The 24,097-nt window shown below is 42.4% G+C and overlaps 1 protein-coding gene across 1 annotated transcript in view; it reads right to left on the bottom strand.

Moving 5' to 3' along the window:
* LOC136837165 (probable protein phosphatase CG10417) overlaps positions 1–24,097 on the bottom strand; it is a 224,056-nt gene that overhangs the window by 85,845 nt on the left and 114,114 nt on the right. Inside the window, exons 5-6 of the mRNA XM_067101836.1 lie at positions 14,905–15,019; positions 14,528–14,762 (exon numbers count right to left, since the gene is read on the bottom strand). Of these exons, the coding sequence (XP_066957937.1) occupies positions 14,528–14,762; positions 14,905–15,019 (350 nt within the window). The remainder of the gene's footprint in view (positions 1–14,527; positions 14,763–14,904; positions 15,020–24,097) is intronic.

Raw genomic sequence — 24,097 nt, 5'->3', positions numbered from 1 at the left:
TCTCTTCAAGAAATCTATTGGAGTCCGCTATTATCCAGCTTACTTCCAGCTGTAATTTTAATCTTAGTCTTGGCATGTATTATTTGGACCTCTGTATTAGAAAAATGTTCAAGAATAACCTAAAAGATAAAATCACTGACTTAATTACAAGTTAATTACTTGATATATATTTTCTATATATCCGTATGTTTAACCCTTTCCTATCTGTTTAGTTATCACATCACTGAGGGTACATGAGCCCCAATGTGTCTGGGAGCGCTCGATAGTGCGAAAAAATAATTTCGAAAATTCAGCAAAAATATAAATTTTATGCCAATAATGTTCATTTCTGAGTTCAGTCCCGTGTCAGCCGGTGAAATTCCATTACAGCACGAATTTCCAGGTATAACAATGCTAGATATACCAGAGAAAAAGAGCTTTCAGGAAAGCTGGGGTTACTACCCCCAGTCGATCGTCTTTTAGAAGACGTCGGTATAATGAAGGGTGAGTGAAATACCACTACCACGGAAATATACTCGAAAGATCTCTCCTTATCAAAACCCCCGTAAAAGAGTGGTGAGCCGTTACAGCTCCCACACTCAACACCCGCCAGGACGGCGACACCAGCGCCACCTACTACATTCCATTTTCTAGCACGTGATACGTTCGCTTCTTTTGTGTGCTCGTCCCTATTTTGGATTTATTTTTCTTCATCTACGATGGCTTCGAGCACCTTTTCCATCTCTAAGTTAAGTACCATCTTCTTGTGGGGCTTTTGATCTATTGTTGGCTGTTTTGGTCTCGTATTTTCATAAATATTGGGATCTTCGTATGACGCCACGGCGTCCCCTATCAGCCATGGCGAGCGCGAGGCGACTCCTTCTGTTCTTTCGGTCGGAGTTTTCTCCCAGTCGCTATATATATTTAGATTTTAGCCCTTGAATTCCTTCCTGGTTGTTCCGTGCGATGGCTCTCCCTCCACTTTAGTTTTTGTTTTGCATAGGGAGTTGCCCCATCCTGTACCCCCCCCACCAGGTCGGGTTCCTTTTCATTTAGTCTCATAGGCTATTATGTTATTCTTGAAGATGGTGCTCTTAATTTAGGTTAATGTTTTTAGTTTTATTTGTTTTTTGTTTTTGGTTGTGTAGTTTGCCTCTGATGAGCCTTATATTATATTTTGAATTACTCTCGAGGTAGGCTACACTTCCTGTGAACGTAATTTTATTTTATTGTTTTTGTATGATGGTTGTAGTGTGGGCTCCATCCCTTGCCCTGGGTGCGGAGATCAGGTTGAGGGAGTTTTGTTGCTGTTCCTCAGGGTCCGTTTGAGGGTCAGAGTGAGCCCCTTAGTCCTCTTCCCCCAATTTCGGAGGAATCGAGTTCTTTGGACGTGTTCCTCTAGGCTAGTCGCCTTCTTATCCCCTGCTCGTTCCCTGCTGGCTCTCGGCACAAAATTTCTCTCCCTGTTGGTTACTCCTCTCCTTTTTCACCCCTCTCTCCCTCCCAACCTATGCTAGGTTTGGATTTATTAGGCTACGCCTAGGAGATGTTGGGCTTTGGGCTGTGTAGCTCCCTGGAGTAGGCTTCCCTTCCAAGTTCATTGGGAAGGAAGGTTGCAGTTGAGCGGGTATCATGTTCTCCTTGTCTCCTCTCCCCTTCTGGTAGCCTTCTCCTCCCCACTACCCCCTCAGCCTTGCGACTCGTGCGGGTGACGCTAGATGGCGTTTTCTCCGAGTCAGGGACTTCTCCTATTGGTTGAGGGATTCGCTCCCTCCCATGACGTCCCCAGCTTCGCTGTGGTGGGGTGGGTGGTTCGATTGCTCGAGCGTGTTCGGATCCTGTCTCGCCTCTCGTCTCCCCATCGAGCTGCGAAGTTTGGGTTTAGGTGTGGCCCCGCCGTATATTATGAACATTGATCCTTTACCCATTCGCTTCTCCGGCGGGGAGATAGGTGTGAGATGGTTCTATGTAACGCTAGCATACAGACTCCTCCGGTCTCCGGAGGGTTACCATCATTGTTAATTTTGTTTATTGTTATTATTATTATTATTATTATTTTGTTCTACCATATACGTGATTCCGGTCCCACACCTGGGGGCTCCGCCGTTAAATTTCTGGCAGCCCTTATGGTTGGTTCCTGGTTTCGTTCCTTCATTCCCTGAGTCCTCCGGGGTATGAATCATAAACTTCCGCTCGATGCATTTAAAGCTTATTGGCCCAGTTTAAATTGGTAGTTCTTCTACACCGGAGTATTCCGGTTGTAGTTGAGTTTCCCAGCCTTGCCGGCTTTATTTCGCTTAGAGTGTGAGGTTCATATACTGTTACCTTTACAGACTGTTCGTTGTGAGGAGCCGGGGTGTACCGCCTCCCTTCAACAACCCTACGGGCACGTACTGTGCCGGACCCACGCGGGTTGTGCGGTCCGGCTAGACGACCTGGTTGTTTGGCACCCCGATGGCTGTGAGGTTTGCTTCGCTCTCTCCTCAACCATCCAAGACGAGTCGGTAAGTGAAAGTCTTCTTTCCTCCGGTCCATGCTCCTCATACGTTACGTTGGTTATATCCTCCGTCGGTCTTTGCATTCCTGACTAACCACAGGTTTCCTTGCAGGCGGATGAAACTTCCAAGAAGTCTGCCTTGGAATCCCTCCGGGCCTGGGTGGCTGGGTTCGGCAGGAATGTTCCGTCGGGGAAGCCCTACGTCCTCGACGCCAGGTTGAGGGACCTGCTTTACCCCGGCGCACGGGTGGCCGCAGCAGTTCCGGAAGAACTTGCCACCCCTATTATCCAGCAGATCCTTGATGCGACCCAGCCACCTCAAGTGGACATTTTGTACGCCGAGGTCTCGGAGGATGTTGCCGCACTAAATCTCGACTTGGAACCTATGAATACGGAGCAGGACCAGGTGGTAAGTGGAGAGGTAAGTGAGGATGTTGGGGCGGGCCCCTCTTTGTTTAACTCCCTGATTCATCTATGTCATCTTTTTCAGGTTTTGTGAAGTCTTCTTCGTTGGGTGATAGAGCTCCGTCTGCTATCCCCAAGTTGAAGACTTCATGGAAGGCGAAGGGCTATAAGTCCTCGACTTCTAAGAAGGCATTGCCCTTCCCCGTTGAAGGCTAAGGTCCCAGGACCGGTAGCCTCCGGGAGTAAGTCTAGCTCCTCCGGCAAGGGTGCGAGTAAGAGGGCGGCAAAACCAAGCCCTCCTCCCCAGCCTCTTTTTGACGCACAAGCCCTGGCCACTGAACTGTACAAACAGTTCACGAGGATCTAGACTTCGAGATTTGAGAAGATCTCAGAAAAGTTTGCCACTTATGACAGTGTACTGGAAGGTTTGGCTCGCCAACCTAAAGCCGAACCGCAGTACTCTATCCCCGACACTGCGGACCTCCGCCGTTTGATGTCGGAAACCCTTGGCGGTTCGCACTCCGGGCCATCCAACATGATGGCAAACTCACCTTAGACGGTCTGGGCATGAGACGGTTGGAGGAGTTGGAGTTCTTCCCCGATCTCTTGCCCCCTTATCCTGGCTTCGTGAGGCTTACCGAAGAAGCCTGGATTGATCAGACAAGGTTCCTAGGGAAACTGTCATCATCCCCAGAGACCAAGCCCAGTCGGCTCTCCTGCGCACTCTGGACGGAGTGGCAGGCAGTGAACACAAAATTGACCCCTTTCAAGGGCAATTTCACGATGTTCGCCCTAGGTGAAGATCTTCCCACTCCTTGTATGGACAAAATTGCTCTGGCCACGACCGAGCATGCCTCGATGGGAACCCCTTTCCTCAATTGAGGGAAACAGACCCTACTTCCTGGTATTCCCAGGAAGTAACGAGTTCTGGGTGGACGCCCGTCCACTTTCACTGTAGGCAAGCTGGACCCTCTTTGCGCTTCCACGCAGTTTAGCGAGCAACTCCTAAGCTGCCGGAATCATTGTTAAAGCGGAGTTTGAGACCCGGACTAAGTTAGCCCGGTCCTTGAGCTCCGGCTGTCTTACTGAGGCTACTGCCGTCTCCGGCTCGGACGAACCTTTTTTCCAGGTCCTGGCTAAGTCTTTCCTGGCGACCTTCCAGTTAGACTTGCATGAGTTTGTTATGGCTAGGCTGGAATGTAGAAAATTTATTTTTGCTGACGCTACAATCCGCCACGAGCCTAACAAGCTCATTAAAAGTTCAATCTGGGGACCTAACCTCTTCCCTGAAGGAGAGGTTACATCCGTCATGTCCGAAGCTACACGGGCCAATCAGAGTCTTCGCGCTCGGTGGGGAATTCCCACTTATAAGCGCAAGACCCCAGAATCAGCCGGCCCCCAGACGAGAGGAGGAAAAAGGTTCAGGAGACATAAGAGGCCTCATCAGGCGATGGTTCAAGCCGTCCCGGTCTCGGCAGTGGCCCAGCCATCTACCTCTAAGTCCCAACCCCAGCAGTATGTTTTGGTTCAACCAGCGGCGCCCTCCTATGTATCCTCACCAGCATACAACCCTACATATGAAGGCCGTGGATTTTTTCACGGCCTCAATAGGGTGGCAAGGGGAGGAAGGGGCAAGGCCCCCTACAGAGGAAAATCTAACACCACCCCAAGGGGGAGAGGACGTGGTAGAGGGAACAAACCCGCTCCCTCCCACTGAGAAAACGCAGGTAGGCGGTCGCCTGTATTGGTTCAGGGACCAATGGACCTTCAGCCCTTGGGCACACAGCATTGTGTCCAAGGGACTGGGGTGGAGCTGGATCAAGAATCCTCCCCCTCCAAACAGATTTTACCAGCCACCCACATCAATCCTACAGGATTATGTAAAAGGATTGCTCAACAAACGAGCAATAAAGAAAGCAAGGCACCTAAAATTTCAAGGCAGGCTATTCACTGTTCCCAAAAAAGACTCCGATCAGCAAAGAGTGATCCTGGATCTGTCGCGTCTAAATCTCTACATAAAATGCGACAAGTTTCGCATGCTTACGGTAGCTCAGGTCCGGACTCTACTTCCGCGTGGAGCCGTCACCACCTCTATCGATCTTTCAGACGCTTATTATCACGTCCCAGTTGCGCGGAACTTCTCTCAGTTCCTCGGTTTCAGACTCGGGAACCAAGCCTACTCCTTCAGGGTCATGCCCTTCGGTCTGAACATTGCACCCAGGATATTCACCAAGCTGGCGGATACGGTAGTACAGCAGCTCCGGTCCCAAGGAATCTCCCTAGCAGCGTGCCTGGGCGACTGGATAATCTGGGCTCCAACTGTGCCGGAGTGTCAGGAAGCCACGTCCATAGTCACCAATTTCCTAGAGTCATTGGGTTTTCAGCTGAACAGGGGAGAAGTCCGCCTGACTCGGAGTCTCGGTTTCAATGGCTGGGTCTTCAGTGGGACCTGTCCTCCCACACGTTATCTCTCCCTCCTTCCAAGAGGAAAGAGATAGCATCTCTCACCAAGAGGTTTCTCAAAAATCAGTCAGCATCCCGTCGGTCCCAGGAAAGGGTCCTCGGGTCTCTCCAATTTGCTTCAGTAACAGACCTGCTCTTGAAAGCCAAATTAAAGGACATAAACAGGGTGTGGCGGAGCCGAGCAAACACCAAGCTCAGGGACAGGGTCTCCTCTATCCCTCGGATCTTAAAGACAAGGCTGCGGCCTTGGACTACAGTCAAGGGCCTGTCCAAAACAGTCCCACTTCAGCTTCCCCCTCCGGCACTAGTTATCCACACAGACGCTTCTCTAAGCGGCTGGGGGGGATATTCACCAAAACAAAAAGTACAGGGAACGTGGTCCACAATGTTTCAGCAGTTCCATATAAACACCCTGGAAGCCATGGCGGTCTTTCTGACGCTGAAGAAAATCCGCCCTCCCAATCGGATTCATATCAGGTTGGTGTTAGACAGCACAGTGGTGGTTCATTGCATCAACAGGGGCGGCTCCAAATCAGGTCGAGTAAACCAAGTAATGGTAGCTATCTTCTCCCTGGCGAACAAGCACGGTTGGCACCTGTCAGCCACCCACCTAGCAGGTGTCCGGAACGTGGTGGCGGATTCCCTGTCCAGGACTACTCCGTTGGAGACGGAGTGGTCCCTGGATGCGGAATCTTTTCAGTGGATTTGCCGCCGGGTCCCGGGACTCCAAGTGGATCTGTTCGCAACAGAGAGCAACTTCAAGCTCCCCTGTTACGTAGCCCCCAACCTGGACCCTCAGGCGTTATGCCACAGACGCAAATGACAGTAGATTGGAACAATTGGGAGAGAATTTATCTGTTCCCTCAATAAATTTGCTGCTGAAAGTTTTACACAAACTAAGGACATTCAAAGGTCAACCAGCTCTGGTAGCCCCCATTGGCCGAAGAGCAATTGGTTCCCTCTCCTTCAGGAACTGGGCTTATGGAGTCTTGATTCCCAAGCCCATTCTGACCCAGACAGTACAAACCAAGACTGTGTCAGCTTCCTCAAGGATTCAAGATGCCCTAGCTTTATGGACTTTATAAAGTTCGCAGCTCAAAAAAGGAGCAAACATTGACCCTGTCAACACTCTGTTTTTAGAATCAGATAAAAGAGATTCTACTATTAGGCAATATGACTCAGCAGTCAAGAAGTTAGCCTCCTTCCTGAAAGCATCTGAAGCCAAAATTATGACGACTAATTTAGGAGTTTCCTTCTTTAGGTCACTGTTTGAGAAAGGCCTGGCTCCGGCCACTATTACCACAGTCAAGTCGGCATTGAAGAAAGTATTTCTTTACGGCTTTAAAATTGACCTTACAGATTCTTATTTTTCATCCATCCCCAGAGCATGCGCTCGTCTGAGACCAGTATCACGTCCACATTCGGTTACTTGGTTTCTCAATGACGTCCTTAAATTAGCGTCAGAGTTGGATAACTTACATTGCTCTTATCAAGATCTGTTAAGGAAAACCTTATTTTTACTTAGTTTGGCTTCAGGTGCTAGAATTTCAGAGCTGTCAGCTCTCACTAGAGGTGATAATTTTGTTAACTTCCTCCCATCCGGAGAAGTCCTCCTCTCCCCTGACCCTAGATTTTTAGCTAAAAACGAAGACCCACAGGACAGGTGGTCTCCCTGGAAGGTGGTGCCCCTTCCTCAAGATCAATCTTTATGTCCAGTCCATACACTTAAATCTTACCTCTCAAGAACTCCACAGAGTAAGTTGGGTCCTCTTTTTATCAGGGAGAAAGGTGGTACTCTTTCCCTTAATGGTATAAGACAACAGATTCTGTATTTCATTAAACAAGCCAACCCAGACTCAGTTCCTAAAGTTCATGATATTCGAGCAGTGGCTACTTCTACTAATTATTTTCATAATATGGACTTTTCAGAGTTATCAAAATATACGGGTTGGAAATCACCTCTAGTGTTTAAACGCCACTATTTAAAATCACTCGAAGCCCTGAAATATTCTACTGTAGCAGTGGGAAGTGTCATCTCCCCACATTAAATAATTATATCCTTTCCTTTTCCCCCCCGCCCGCCTACCTCATTTGCTTCTCTGCTTGTTTTCCTGGTAGTTTATGCCTCATTGCCTAGCTCTTCATATTGATATATTTGTATTTTATGATGGAAAACTGTAACCTGATTAGCCATAATTGTTTCGTTTGCGGGGTACTGGACAGTTTTTGTTGGCTCCACGTACCCCGGATAATTGCGTGTTTACATATATAGTTTTAAAGTTGTATTTCTTGTTCTGTGCACATTTCATGTTTCACTACTTTTAAGTAATTTTAAGATTTTTGAGGTTTTCTCCCCATCAGTCCGGAGACCTCCAGTGTTTTGTAGTGTTAAGTTTATTGGTGTGCCTTAAAATTAAGTTGCCTTACTTTTAAGTATTCTTGCTTCATGGAAGAGATTCTTTAATTAAAATTATTTTCGTTACAATTTTGCCTTTTCTTCAGGTTACCCCCCTTGTTTTCCAGTAGTAGCAGTCTTGGCATGATTCTCTATCACTATTTCACCGGCTGACACGGGACTGAACTCAGAAAAGGGATTTTGACAGAGGAAAAATCTATTTCTGAGAAAGGTCCCGTGTCACCCGTGACCCTCCCTGTCTAGTCTAGTACTCCCTCCCTTTTTGCACATGCCAAGTCTGGGGTTAGTGCTAGCATGGAATGAAGTAGGTGGCGCTGGTGTCGCCGTCCTGGCGGGTGTTGAGTGTGGGAGCTGTAACGGCTCACCACTCTTTTCTGAGGGGGTTTGATAAGGAGAGATCTTTCGAGTATATTTCCGTGGTAGTGGTATTTCACTCACCCTTCATTATACCGACGTCTTCTAAAAGACGATCGACTGGGGGTAGTACCCCCAGCTTTCCTGAAAGCTCTTTTTCTCTGGTATATCTAGCATTGTTATACCTGGAAATTCGTGCTGTAATGGAATTTCACTGGGTGACACGGGACCTTCCTCAGAAATAGATTTTTCCTCTGTCAAAATCCCTTTTTGCTGTCCTTTTTTTCTAAATGTTTATATTTTATGGTGGAATAGTCAGAATAAGAGTCCCAGCCCTCTAAATACGAAAAAATGTGAGTTATTTAACGAAAAAAAAAATTCTTTACTTTTATATTTTCGTTTGTAACCCAAAAACTATGAAAGTCAGACGATTGAATTATTTTTTATGAGAAAGCCAAGAAAATTCCCAAAATATTGACATATAAAACAATGGAAAACGAATAACTCCAGTTGGTGAAAAAATTGATAGAAAAGAGGGTGAGAAACTGAGCGCTCTGCCCGGCCTATGGTGAGAATTATCGCTAGAAAAAAATTTTTTTGAAGAGCCCTATCTCGGTTATTTTTCATAGAAATTACTTTGTAAATATATGAAAATGTAGAGGAAAAGTTGAAGAATAAAGGGAAAGTCAATAAAAATGGCTTTGGTAACGGCAACAGTTTCATTTTGACGTTATAAACTGATCAAAACGAAAAAAAATGTTACCGTTGTCAACATTATCGTTCGTAGCTCAAAAGCTATAAGAGTTAGGCGAATGAATTATTTTTTATGAAAAAGCCAACACAATTCTCTAAATATTGACATATAAAACAATGAAAAACGAATAAATCCAGTTGGTGAAAAAATTGATAGAAAAGAGGGTAAGAAACAGCGCTCTGCCCAGCGTATGGTGAGAATTATCGCTACAAAAAAATCTTTTTTGAAGAGCCCTATATCAGTTATTTTTCAAAGAAATTACTTTGTAAATATACGAAAATGTAGAGGAAAAGTTGAAGAATAAAGGGAGAGTTAAGAAAAATGGCTTTGGTAATGGCAACAGTATCATTTTGACGTTATAAGTTGATCAACAAAAAAAAAGTTACCGTTTTCAACATTATTGTTCGTAGCTCAAAAACTATAAGAGTTAGGCGAATGAATTATTTTTTATGAGAAAGCCAAAAAAATTCTCTAAATATCGACATATAAAAGAATGAAAAACAAATAAGTCCAGTTGGTGAAAAATTGATAGAAAATAGGGTAAGAAACAGAGCGTGCTGCCCGGCATACGGTGAGAATTATCGCTAGAAATTTTTTTTTGAAGAGCCCTAGCTCGGATATTTTTCATAGAAATTACTTTGTAAATCTACAAAAATGTAGAGGAAAGGTTGAGGAATAAAGTGAGAGTCAAGAAAAATGGCTTTGGTAACGGCAAGTTTCATTTTGACGTTATAAGCTGTTCGAAACGAAAAAAAATGTTACCGTTGTCAACATTATTGTTCGTAGCTCAAAAGCTATAACAGTTAGGCGAATTAATTATTTTTTATGAGAAAGCCAACAAAATTCTCTAAATATCAATATATGAGGCGCCTAATGGCAGAGTGTCGTAAGCGACACCGTCGCCGATTTGGAGTTAAGCATACCAACGTCATCTCTAACCCTCTAGCTGTCGGAAGAAGAAATTTCAGTTCAAATTTCCCGCAACAACAAGGTCGAAATTCTCGTTTTGTAACATTACTTCTTTTCCTTGGTGACGCTACACATGGCTGCACTGGCTGGTCTTAGTGGTAGAGAGTCGCAAGCGCCCATGGTGCATAAACAAATCATGAGTCCAGACGCCCTGCCACACCTCCCACACAACCAATGAGAAAGGCTAGCCATCAGCGGAGCCGCTGGCTATCACTGCAATAAAAAACATTCTTGTACCTTCCTTCCCCATGATCGCCTCTGGATTTAATGTGCTTCTTTTTGTTCTTTATTCATTAATAATACTGTTTCCTCTTCATCATGTCTGACACGAATGTAGATGACAATGTTACAGGACCTTCCAGGGGCAGAAAGAGAGTCCGGGACTTTGCTAATTGGAACCAAAATGTAGCCAAAAGCTTACGTAACAAAGGTGAGGCGTATGTAAGCAGAAAAGATCTGGTTCCATTCATCCCCGAGATTTTCATGACATACTTCAACCAGCTTTTTTGTGATCAAGATACCCTCACTGCTACTCCAGACACCCTTCAAGATACTCCTCATGAGAATGACGTGGATAATGATTTACTGGACTATAACGTCTGATTCTCGCCTGAAGTAATTGGCGCTTACGTTTTTTCCAATCAAAATGTATTTTAGCCATTATTGATGGCAATTGTTATTGTTTTGCAGGTGAGACGACTGTATCAGCCTCAGAGTATTCTGATTAAAATATCTTATTACCTTTCTGCTGCTTTTTTATTGTGTAAAGCATTACCTTTTTAGGTCTTTTTTGAAGTGAACAAAATCACCTAGTTATTCCTGTAAGATTAAGATAATCAAGGAAATTATCCAGAATGATAAATAAAACAAAGATAATATCTTTGGGGCGGGTCCTAGAGGGGTTACAGGGGCATTGGTGTGTTTTTATGGGATTCGGTGTACCGGAGTATAAGATTGATTTCAAGATGAATGCAGTCATCGCTTTATCTTTCGGCATGCATTAAACTACTGGCTATTTTACAATGATGGTTTGAAAGCAGACACAATAACCTTTATTTTAAAACAAACCCCAGTGTCATATCTCATTTAAATGCTGAGATATCGCATTCTGAAAGTAGCCAAACTTTGACTGCGTTTTTCTCCAATTTTAGTTTTTGGCGCTTGAGACACTCTGCCGTTAGGCGCCTCATATATAATAATGAAAAATGAGATTCAGAGCCCTGCCTAAAATCCAGACGTCTCTTATGTGATGCACTAACGCGTTTTCCGCTAGTTTTACCGTAAAAACTTTGCGAAAGCATGTTGGAAACTCTTCTCGATTGATGTCACTGTATGTAAACAGCCACACGTGTTTACCCAACCTCGTACGCATGGTCTCTGACAGAAGTGTGGCCTGCCAGGCCTGCGTGGGTGGGATCAGCTGATGTCATTGTGAGAATTTTACTACGCCATGGATTTCCGCATGCACAGTAGAGGAACTAAAAAATTTATAGAAAAAGAGGGTACGAAACAGAGTGTTTCCAATAATGTAATCCTACATTTTATAAAAAAAAAATGTAAGATATGAGAGAGAAGCGTGGGTAGGATCAGCTGATTTCATTGTGAGAAATTTACTATGCCAGGGATTTGAGCATGCGCAGTATAGGAACTGCTTGCCTGGTGTATTGATGCCTGAGTTACACGGTCCAAGGTATGCTTTAGCCTATGGAAACCACCAACTGTCCGAAAATAAAAAAATTTACCCCTACCACACGCATTTGAAAAATGTCGGTAAATTTTCGTAAAATTACGTCAGTCAGAAAAGAAGGGGGGTAGGGGGGTATTGCGTAATATTACGTCAATTGGACAGGAAAGTGTTAATATAATTTTTTATTTGTAAAAATGTTCATCTTGCAAAAAGTTATTGTTGTTTACAAGAAAAAAGAAAATTATTTTGTTGCACTAAAATTTTTTAGGTGGTCAGTCACAACCCTGTATAATCTTTTTTAATTGTCCTGTCCCTGCTCCTGAGCGGGTGATCCTAATCCTTTGTAAAAACTTCTTAAATATTTAATCCTGTTTTGGCAGTTCTACTAATTCTTCAATTGTGTTCAATTCCAGGTACACATGTTTCCTTTATAATCCCCATCTGTCATTTATATGAGCTTTCTGTGTAAACTTACTTTTATATTTCTTCACTCTGCTAAGTAAAGGACCTAGCGTCGAAAGGCCTCACAGCACTCCAGTGTTTCCGTTTCCTTAAGTGGGATTTTATCTTATATATATATATATATATATATATATATATATATATACACACACACATACATATATACATATATATACATATACATATATATATATAAATTATTCTTCTGTATTTAAAAAAAAAATCATCTCTTAGTTGTCAGCTTGAATGGGAGATTAGCGGCAGGAAGAGACGCCATGACGCATTTGAACTTGGGTAGGCCAAAACCCCCCTTGTCGCCTGATTTGGGGGAAAAACACTGCTCCTAAGCCCACCACCCCGCCTCCGTCGGATATTTTGGGGTCTCAGGTAGGCATTAGTGAATAGGGACGAATCCAGGTTGTAGGTAGGCTATGATCCTAACACTCAAGTCCTTAACTATAAGACCTATTTTCCCTACAACCTTTTACTGGCTGTGTGACTGCTTTCAGATGGCTGATGTCCTGGATTTGAAGCAAAACAACAAGGCAGACGCGATGCCCTGTGAGTGGCTGCACGCACTCCTCCACTCACTACCACTGCATCCTGTTGGGACTCTTCCCGTTTCTCTGGGTGGAACAAAATGCAAGATGGGTGACCATTTTATCCCATGCTATGAGCTCTATGCAAAAGAAATAAGTTATGTCTGAAGGCATTTGGTCCCAAGCCAGTATCTGTTTCTTCCCATGAATTTCTCTCCATTTTCTGAATTTCCAACCTTTCATTTCTCTTAAACAAAGCTCCTTTGTTAAATCAAAACCTACCAACAAAGCAGTCCATGATTCGCCCCCATGACTTGTCCCAAGCTCAAATTAAGCTAGTTCAGTGATCGTGATTAAATCACTCCCACCATAGTGTTACCAAGGGCTAATTAAACCTAACTGATCAATTCCTCCACGGGGCCTAGTTAATTCATGCGAGAGAAACACCTTGTTTTGAATGCTAACCTGGAAATCTCTTCCAGAAATCCTTAGAAGTACTGCCATTCCTGAATCGCAGTCTCCATTGCGCACAAGAGTGTCTGAGCTAACTTCAAGCCGTAATCCCTTTTTATAGCCAGAGATTAGCTACGCCTGGCATAAGTTTATTTCACATTATATGTGCTTACCTGCTGTATCACCAGCATTTTCAGATAAATTTCCTAATGGCTTCATTTGTAAATAAATTCAGTTTAACGTAGCTAGTGACTCATTTCCCATGGCAGCCTACCACTCCCTGATTAATTGCTGATGATCAAGGTAAGTCACACCTCTTTCCCATCCATTTTATTACATTCTGGGTGCTATCTGTTGGCCCTTGAAGGCAGTCCATGATAAAAAATCCCTGTACATTCCTCCAACAGACCACAGAACGTAAAAGTGACGATTCCTTGCCAAGATTCCTAGTCGAAGTAGCCTATAATTCGCCTTGCTATTTACTAAGAATAGGGGCAAAACAAACCGAAGGATGGATACTTAATTTAATTCAACTGTTTCACAAAGGCAATACGCGCGACCGAATCGAAGCAAGAGTAAACAGGTAAGGGTATTATCATAAGTCTTGTAAAATTAAGGACACAGAATAAGTGTTATTATTAAGAAAAATAAAAGGGAAAACGCAGCAGATCTCTTAGTTAGAATTTCATGAGAGAGGCGAAAGCACCAAAAGGGGTTCTTAAGTTAGCGAGGCAGAGGAGCTGCCTGCAAAAGTTTGTGTCTCTAGAATAGCAGCTGTGCTGGGCTGCCAGATGACTGAGCATTAGGAATTAGGAAGTGCTTTGCCAGGGATTTATTGCATGTGTTAGCCATTTGCTTTCTTTTGTTTTGTTGATGTATTTTTGTTTGATTGTGTTATATATACAAACCCCTCAGTCACTTTAGCACTTTTGAGGAGGAAGCAGTCGGGCAGACAAGCGCAGAGATGTTTTCACACGATGCCGGCTGAAAGCAAAGTGGAGTGCAGACTGACTTGGGACCTCGAGTCATCGTTATTCTCAAATATCTTTCAAACTAATTATTTTATCGAAATGGTACTTTAACACGGTGTACAAGACACCTCCCGCTAATTTTTGTTAATATAGTGCATTGTCAAATGGTGTTAGTTAAGGCGTTTACTCTTGACTTTTAAAGGCAAAGTCACATGAGTCAGCAGGACTAACCTATACAATTGAATGTCCGCTATCCCCCACAGACAGGAAAGGGGGGCAGCGATGGGGAGGCCAGGAAAGTGAGTTGAGGGAGGGATGAGGGTGGGAAGGGGGAGGGAGGGATAGGATGGGGATAAAGGACGTTTGAATGCTTAGTTTGGCGATACTTGGCAACACCATGTTAGTCAAGAGTAAACGCCTTAACTAAAACCATTTGACAATGCACATATTACCAAAAATTAGCGGGAGGCGTCTTGTACACTGTGTCAAAGTACAGTACTATTTCGATCAAATAATTAATTTGAAAGATATTTGAGAAAAACAATGACTTGTGGTCCCTGAAATGGAGAGTAACTCACCAATAGCTCTGGAGAGATTAAGTCCTCCATTGACACGACCATCTTCTGTGACTCTCCCACCTGCTTTAATTATTCTAGCAGTTTCTTCATCATCTTCGGGCTTATGGTCAATACTCATGTCAACTGCATTTCCATCACGACAGACCACTATGCGAGAGTCACCCACATTTGCAACATATAATTCTGATCCTTGAATAAGAGCTAAACATGCTGTACACCCACTATCAAATCCAGGCTGCAAGGAAAAATTTATAAAATTTTTACAATTTTATGAATTATCAATACTGAAAATTTAAGCAGAAACCCCATAAAATCACTTCAATTAATGAGGCCTAATATCTCAATGATTTTCCAACAAATACCCCAGTAAATCATACCTCTTCTTTCATGTTCATTGCAAATTCTCTGTAAGGGTCATCATCATCAATTTCTTCATCTTCGTCATCTTCCTCATCATCCTCTTCATCACTATCTCCCTCGTCCTCATCATCACTAAAAATATGGTAAAAAAAGAGAAAAATGTCAAATTATATGCATGCTGTACAATAACATAAAATACAATCATCACTTTACTTATGTCTAAGTCCAAATAAGGGCAGAACTGCGTTCTGATTATTATTAATAGTTTAGCAAAAACACTAAATTTAACATTTTAAACTCTTATGGGATGGCTGAAAGGGTTTGTTCTTGATTAACTATTATCATTTTTCTTAATATTTGGAACTCCTTTAAAATGTAATAATTTGATAACCTGAATATTATGGAAAGTTACAAAATTTCTTTCAAGAATTGGTTTCCAATACTGTGCATTAGGTTTTTAGTTAAAAGTTAGACTATCACTAAAGATCTTACATCTGATGACATTTAAAAGCCTTTTTTGAAAAATGGTTCAAAATATATGCTGGGGGTCTTTAAAGCAAAGTTGAAGTATCTGGTTGGCTAATGCTTACCCAGACACTGTAGACAACTAGTACTTGTACAGTACTTCACCAAGCTACAATACTGTAATGGTATCAGTATACTGTACTGCATAATTAAATAGTGGATCATCATTATTACGACTGTTGTTGTCACAGTAAAATCCCTCATACTGTACAACCTTGGGATGAAAGGGTTGCCAGTTACTTTACAGTTTAATCAATTCCTAAAATTTTAAGCTCAACATTATTTTGTATCCACCTGATACAGCAGATGACAGACACACACACAGACACGTTGATGCATTAGACAGCAGACTTAAACAAAATGAAACTAAATGGCAATGCACCTACTACTCATTTGCTAACAGCTCTCTCTATCTCTAGAGAAGAAAGAGAGAGAGAGAGAGAGAGAGGTAGTAACTGCATTGCTGTTTTATTTCATTTTCTCTCTCTCTCTCTCTCTCTCTCTCTGTGAGAGAGGGGCAAGCAAATTCACAGTAAGTGTGTAGTTTACCCTGAAATAATGCAAATGTGTCTGTATGCACAAAACACGGTGTGAAAAATGCATGTATAACTACATTACAGCTGATTCAAATACAATACTGTACTACATGATGCATACATGTAGTTATACACACACACACACTACTTTAAAGGCTAGATTATCACAGTGACTCTGCATAACAAAAATCCAGTCATGTATGTATTCTGTTAAACTTACTGATAACCATAGTCTAATACAAAAACTTTTTATAATTTATATATTCAACCAGAAATTCTGTTTCCATTTTGTTTATCGGCAGAGCTGGAGAAGAATGTCCTAAAATGTTTTCTGTTATACCTCAAATGTTTTCTCTTCTCTCGTAAATGACAGTAGAATTAGGAATTAGGGAATATTTTTGCTGCTGTCCTAGTTACATGTTTTGTCCAAGTTTTTCCTACCATACTGTCACTATATTTGAAAAAATTTATGGGGGGTCAGGTAGGTGGGCATCATGGGAATGGAGCAGCAATAAGGCTGTTTATAGGACCTCCAACCAGAGAAAAGGTTGTTTTGGAAGGTGGGTGGCCAAGGAAGGAGTTTCCCTCGCTGGGGAACTTTGCTAAAGGCAATTATCTACCTTTTTTATAAGAGGTACAAAATAATGAGCAGGTGGACATGAACTGCTGGTTTATTCAGAACACAGGCCGCTTATAAGGCAGCGTGCGGACGTCACACAGAGGAATACAATGGAATACAGGTGACCCGAGGTCAATTACTCTCAGTGTTAATTATAAGAGATAAATACAAGTAACACAAAAGATGAGTTAACAAGAACTGACACAACAATATTCTAACACATGTGCACAGCACATCTCAAAGGTGCATAGCACCACCCGGGTACCTCTCAGGCTCGACTCACCCGAAGAACAGACTACCTAGCAAGCATATATGCACCCACTGTAAGAAGGTGGGGCACACTGAACCTGAGTGCTGCTACAAGTTGGGCACCAATAAGCAGCCTCCTACCAATAACCACAACTCCTCTCCATCTACTTCCACTCGATCTTCTCCACCAATAATCACCACCAGTAACTGAGCCCCGACAAAGGGCCCTTGTTGATCCTGTGGTGGTGCTGGACATATGGCCTGCCCAAATCATGTCCCAGCGACCAAGTTTGTCAACTTAATAAGCACCTGGTTCTCCGCAGCCAGGCAGTAGAAGATACCTCAACCCAAGAGGCTGGACACCCAGTTCATCTCAGTGGCACCCCTTAATGGCTCTAGCCTGCCTGTGGCAATACCAGTCACCGTAGACACTGCAGCCAACGTTAGCCTGATTGACAGGCCCAAGTGCCAGCCAGTGCCATGGTTGACAAACAAACTCGGTGGGAGATGAGATGGGTAGACGGCCACACCAAATCCATTCCCACAGTCGAGCTCATGGTCACGACAAATTGGGGCATGCTACCTCACCGCCTTGGCGTAGTGAGTGGAATCAGGCTTGGAGTGGAATTCCTGTTGGGTCGGGACCTCCTCTGGGGAAGTCCTTCCCCAATGCCACTTCGCAGCCATGCTACCTCCGCAATGGAGGCACCAACTGTAGATCACCAAACAAGAGCAAAGCCACTTGATTGGCGTGCCACCAAAACAAGAAGAAATACCTTCCGCCCGCAGAAGTGGTCAACAGAAGGGGGGGACGCAGTGCAATTCCAGGCCTAGTTCTCCCTCTGCATGAAAGGACGGCCAACAACGAAGTCCTCCCTCAGCACGAAAGGACACTACAGAGAAGCAGTACTGCTGTAGAGCGTGCAAGGTGACAGGCCACTCCACTAATTGGGAGGGTTGCCCAAATAAGCAATGCTCAGTGGACACCCCAAATCAAGAATCTCCATGAGGCTCTGACCTCCAGCTGGGACAGGAATCTGTCTCAGCCCAACTCAAGCCACCCACAAGGTATTGCATCTCACAATTCCTCATTGGACAGGTTGGTATTGTTCTCGGCTAGCACTCTGCTGGGCCTGCGTTCGATTCTCCGACCAGCCAATGAAGAATCAGAGGAATTTATTTCTGGATAGAAATTAATTTCCCGTTATAATGTGGTTTGAATTCCACAATAGCTGTAGGTCCCGTTGCTAGGTAACCAATTGGTTCTTAGCCACGTAAAATAAATCTAATCCTTTGGGCCAGCCCTAGGAGAACTGTTCATCAGCTCAGTGGTCTGGTTAAGCTAAGATATACTTAACTTACCCAGAACCCTCATCAGGCATGCCTGACCATAACTCTCTGCCAGTGTCACTTGTGAACTCTGAGTAGTGCCACACTCCATCTGTCTCGGACATAGTGCCACCACAAGAATTGGACCCTGTGCCAGATCCAGATCATGAGACAGATCCTCCAACAGGAGATCCAGGAACCTTCACAGCATCGATTTTAGCAACATGTGAGCCTCCGGCACCCGACACTTCTTCCTCACCAAATCCATGCCCAGAGAATGAACCTCTGGTGGATCAACCTACTACACCTTCTCTGGGAGACCAGGAACTGGCCTCCCCGGACACAGAGGCTGAGATTGCTCTTGCTCTGGTTGTCGCAGCAGCCGGAGTAGGGAGCCCTCCAGTAACCTCTGAGGTTACCCCTGACTTCGCACCCACCAGCCCTTCTGGCCTTTCCCCAGAGTCAGTGCCCTCATCACCTCCTAGGACTGTCATAGATAGGCTTTACAGGAACCTGAAGAAGAAGAAGAAGGGGTGGAAGAGAGCCAAGTAGTTGCAAGAGCCACAAGCTCACCCTAGCACTAGTGCCTCCTTAGCACAGTGCCTTTCCATCTCAGAGTGATGCTGGCTCCTGCCCAGAGGAGGTAACCAACATGATCTCTGCCTTAGTAACAGCCTAGACCAGATTCAGTAAGTAGTAATAGTAACCTTATTTAAATCTTGTAATGAGCAGCAATAATTACATAAATATAACTTGTGAAGCCAGTAATTGTAACTATTGTGAATAAGAGCCATTGAGCTCATGACATGCATGGCATAACACCTCAGTCCAGGAAAGCATTTCCCATATAAAAACTCGTTTAATATTTCGGAAGATGTCGGTCCGACACCGATCCGAACATAAGAAATATGGATCCAAAAGGGCAGAATGGTAAAATGTGGATTTTTTTTTTTTTTTTTTTTACGAAAAACTCACTTTATTACAGTCTCACCACAGTAGCTGGGGATGGAGACTTGACGGGCATGGTTAAACTAGCTGGGGAGAAGAGGATGACCTTGTGTTGCCTACGTATGAAATTCAGATTTTAAATATTTTTAGTGATTGGAGATGAAACATCAACAGTGATAAAATATTCTCTTGTGTACAGCACTGTTATAATATGTGTGATAATCATAGTCAACTAAACTTGTAATGAAATACTGCACACTACATCAGACAAAACAAAAAATATGGCAACATGCCTATGTATGCACACACTCGATCTCATAGTGAACTTCCTGGGTTTGTTTATTTTTGTGTTTTTTTATGTTTATGGTACAGTACAGTAAAACCCCCATAATCGAGTTCTCATGATTTGTGGACTCACCAGTTGGCAGGATTTTCTGTGGAACATATCTATAAATTATTTGTGAAAAATTTGGCAACTTGTGGACTTTTTCCTCGAGAAATAGTCACTAATTAGTGTACTGTATTCTGATGCTATTTTCACGACTAAATACATTTATGATAAAATAATGACTTACTAATTTTCAAATACTATTAAGATTAATAAGTTTAAATAATAACAATAATAATAATAATATAACAATAATAATAATAATACTGTAATACTGTAAGAATAAATATGTAATAAGATGAAATAATACATAATGTTTACCTCTTTCTTTCTCCCTATTTCAGTTCTCTCTCTCTCTCTCCTACTGAGATGAAAGAATTTTTATGGTATGTTTATTTGTACGGTAAATAAATGATTTACCTAACATGTACTCATTTTCAATAATAATAATAATAATATACTGTAATTACAGCATTTATAATAAATGAAAAATTTAAACAAATATCCCCAATTTTTTCCCCAGTCTTGGAGCAAATGGGGGAGGGTGAACCTGTCCAATACATCAAGTAACCTGACAGCACGGGTTGGGTGGTCAGTGTTATCGGATATACTGAAATCTCTCTCTCTCTCTCTCTCTCTCTCTCTCTCTCTCTCTCTCTCTCTCTCTCTCTCTCTCTCTCTCTCTCTCTCTCTCTCTCTCTCTCTCTCTCTCTCTCTCTCTCTCTGACTTTTTCATCAAGAAATATTCACTAATTGGTAAATTTGATGTTATTTTCATGACTAAAAAAATTTATGATAAAATGACGATTTAGTAATTTTTAAATATCAAGATTAATAAGACTAAATAATAATAATAATACTGTAAGATTAAATAATATGTAATAAGATGTTATAATACTTAATGTTTCTCTCTCTCTCTCTCTCCCTTCCTATTTCAGTTCTCTCTCTCTCTCTCTCTTACTGAGATGAGAGAATCTTTATGGTATGATTATTTGTTTTGTATGATAAATGAATGATTTACCTAATGATATGTACTAATTTTCAATAATATAATAATAATAATAATAATAACATACTGCAAATACAACATTTATGCATTTCTATAGTAAGAAAATGAAAAAATCGAAACACACAAATTTCACCCCCAGTCTTCTTTTCCTTAGTCTTGGAGCTCATGGGGGAGGGTGAACCTGTCAGATAAGTCAAATTACTCTAGATATTGCCACAACATGATCATATCAATTTCTCTTTTTTTCTTCCTTTCTCTCTCTCTCTCGCCAAAGGGTAGTATGTGAGAAATAAATATATTGACAGATAAAGATACTTAGTTCAGCCCTTTTCTCTCTCTCAAGAAAAAATGCCATATATATTTTGTAAAGAGAAATGGAATAACATTCCTCAAGAGATTTAAGAGATAAAGTCACTCTCTCTCTCTCTCTCTTGCCCTACCAGTACAAGGCTGGCTGAATTTGTTGCAGTGGTAGCTCTCTCTCTTTTTCTGATTTGCCTGGGAGGTTAGAAGTACGTATGTATATATTTTTAAGGGTTACTATGTTCAAGATGACTTTGAAATGATAATAATATAATTTCAAAGATTAATACAGTACAGTAATAGGATAATAATTTAAAGCATATATTTGATGTAGGATGACACTTTAAGTATACTTTTGATATTTCAACTTTCAAGATAGGCAGTTACGAGTGTTTTTAGAGGCGTGTTCTAAGTATTTGCGGATTTCAACTATTCGCGGGGGTTTACTTTCATTAATATTTCATTACAGGATACGTACATATAGTACTAGTATACGAAAGAGAGAGAGAGAATTCTGTTGTTGGAGAACTTGCTACTGGTGGTTTTGCATTGCCTACATATGAAATTTGGATTTTAAATAATTTTACGGTAGTTAGATCAATATCATAATACAGTGTAAATGGATTCTGTAAGTGAATAAAATTTCATTGATATTTTACTGTGTTTTTTCATTAAAGGATACGTATACTGAGAGAGAGAGAGAGAGAGAGAGAGAGAGAGAGAGAGAGAGAGAGAGAGAGAGAGAGAGAGAGAGAGAGAGAGAGAGAGAGAGAGAGAGAGAGGAGAGAGAGAGAGAGAGAGAAGAATTGGTAATAAATTTATAGGAGGTGGCGAGGACTAACCACAAAACGACGTACATCAAGAACTTACTACTAAATAATTTTTTTATCATAAATGTATTTGTAAGTAATCACAAAAATAGTAACATGACATAACAATCCTAGAATCCTGTTTGGAGGAACATGTCCCATCGTTCTAAACTACTCGGGTATTTTAGATACACTCTATACAGTAATACTATCCTAAAATAAGCACTGTACAGTAAAATTTCTAAATTATCTTACAACACAGCAAAATATCAATAAACTTTATGTACATTATGCGCAGTACAGTAGACGATGCGCCAAGTGACATTAGGCAAAAGAAAATGTGCGTGTCAGAATTATAGGGGATACTTAAGAGTAACAGTTATAGGTGGGTACATAATGTTGTAAGATGACTTTGGGATGTTTTGGGATGATAGTTTGAGGTATAATTTTGTTTAAACTGTCAAGTTGGGCGATGAACTATTAAAATAGGTAGTTATAAGCATTTTAGGGGTATATATACTTAAGGGTAACAGTTGCAGGAGGTACTGTAAGATGACTCTGGGGGTTTGGGATGATGGTTTGGGATGCATTTTGTTTGAAATATTAAATTGTTGTAGTATGATAATTTAAGGTATACTTTTGTTTGAACTAAAAATCAGGCAGTCGACTGCTAGAACAGGTAGTTATAAGCGTTTTAGTTTAAGGGTTATAAGCATTTTAGATGGGATTTTGCATTTCCACGGTGGGTTCTGGAACCTATCCCCTTGAAAATGTGGGGGGTCTACTGTACCCCCCAAGACTTCATCTTGCGGAGATCGGTGCAGGAGCCCACATCTCTTCCAACTCACCAAGTAGACCTCTTCTGTTCGAGCATGTCATTGTGTATCTGTGTAAAGTACTTTGCATATCATTGTCTTGTTTTTAATTTTTGCATATCTTTTTAATCATGCCCTAAGATGCCTCCTAAATGCCCTGCTCTTTCTAAGGCTTCTGGCTTGGCCAGAAGAATGCCATGAAGCTCCAGGAGAAGGTAAAACTTCTTCAAATGCTGAAGGAAGGGAAAACTTACACCACAGTAGCCCGGCATTATGCATGAATGAGAGTACTGTCTGGTACATCAAGTAGAAAGAGGCGGATAAAAGGAAGACCATGGATGCTAGCTTCTGTGGTAGTGCCAAGACGGTTTTCACTATCCTCAGCCTTGGCATTGTGGATCACGGACTGCCATAAGAACATCCCCTCAACACCAACATCAACCGCGAGAAGGCACGAAAACTCTACCAGCAGTTTTCGGCTGTTAAGGAAGGCGGTGACGTACAGGAAGCAGACTTCTTAGGCTTTGAAGGACACACCGAAGAAGAGGAAGAAGCAAGACCATTGTCAGCTCCTGAAGGTTTTCTGGCCAGCAAGGGGTGATTCCAGAAGCGTTTCCACCTAAAGTCTGTTTCTCTGTATGGGGAAATGGCATCAGAAGACACGGAAGCGGCCGAGAAATATCCCCAGACCTTCAAGAAAATCATCAAGGACAAGGGCTACCATCCACAACAGGTATTCAGGTGAGACTGGCTTGTTCTGGAAAAAAAAATGCCTTCACGGACATACCTCACGAAGGACGAAGCCAAACCCCCCGGGGTTTAAGGCCCAGAAGGATAGGGTTACCCTTATCATGTGTGGCAATGCTGCTGGATTCATGCTGAAACCAGGCCTCATTTACAAGGCTGCAAACCCCAGTTCCCCCAAGAATAAGAGCAAGAACTTGCTGCCAGTGTTTTGGATGCACAACCCCAAGGCCTGGATCACCAAAATCCTTACATCCAACTTCATTCAGAGCTTCATCTCTCAAGTTAAGGATTACCTCAACGACCTGTGCATGGAGTTCTAGGTTTTGTTGATTATGGGTAATGCTGGTGGCCACCCTCTGGATCTTTATTACTGGAGAGTCCAGCTCAAGTTCCTCCCTGCCAACACCACCTCTCTCCTCCAGCCTCTGTGCTTTCAAGGCACTCTACACCCAGAACTCCCTCAAGCACCTTGTGGTCATATCTGCCATTCATCGGACTGCACCGCTAACTTATCATCATCTTCAATCAAAATTCATCACTGGTGAGTGCTCGTATGATTTACGTAATCTTAAACTTCTCATTATTTCGTATATTTTTTTCAATGAATATTAAAATATTTAAGTACGTTACTTAACCCTTAAACGCCTACTGGACGTATCATACGTCGCCTAAAATTGTCTGTTGGGTGCCAAGTGGACGCGTGCACTCACGCCGACTACAAAAAATTTCAACCTTCGGTCAACTTTGATGTCGACGACGAAATGGTCGAAAAACGCAATTGTAAGCTAAAACTCTTACATTCTAGTAATATTCAATCATGTACCTTCATTTTGCAACAAATTGGAAGTCTCTAGCACAATATTTCGATTTATGGTGAATTTTTGAAAAAAACTTTTTTCTTACGCACAGGCGGTAACTCGGCCGAAAATTTCA

The sequence above is a fragment of the Macrobrachium rosenbergii genome, chromosome 58 (assembly GCF_040412425.1).
Source record: "Macrobrachium rosenbergii isolate ZJJX-2024 chromosome 58, ASM4041242v1, whole genome shotgun sequence".
NCBI lineage: Eukaryota > Metazoa > Arthropoda > Malacostraca > Decapoda > Palaemonidae > Macrobrachium > Macrobrachium rosenbergii.
Note: the sequence above shows the minus strand (reverse complement) of the source record. Positions and strands in the feature narration are given on the sequence as shown.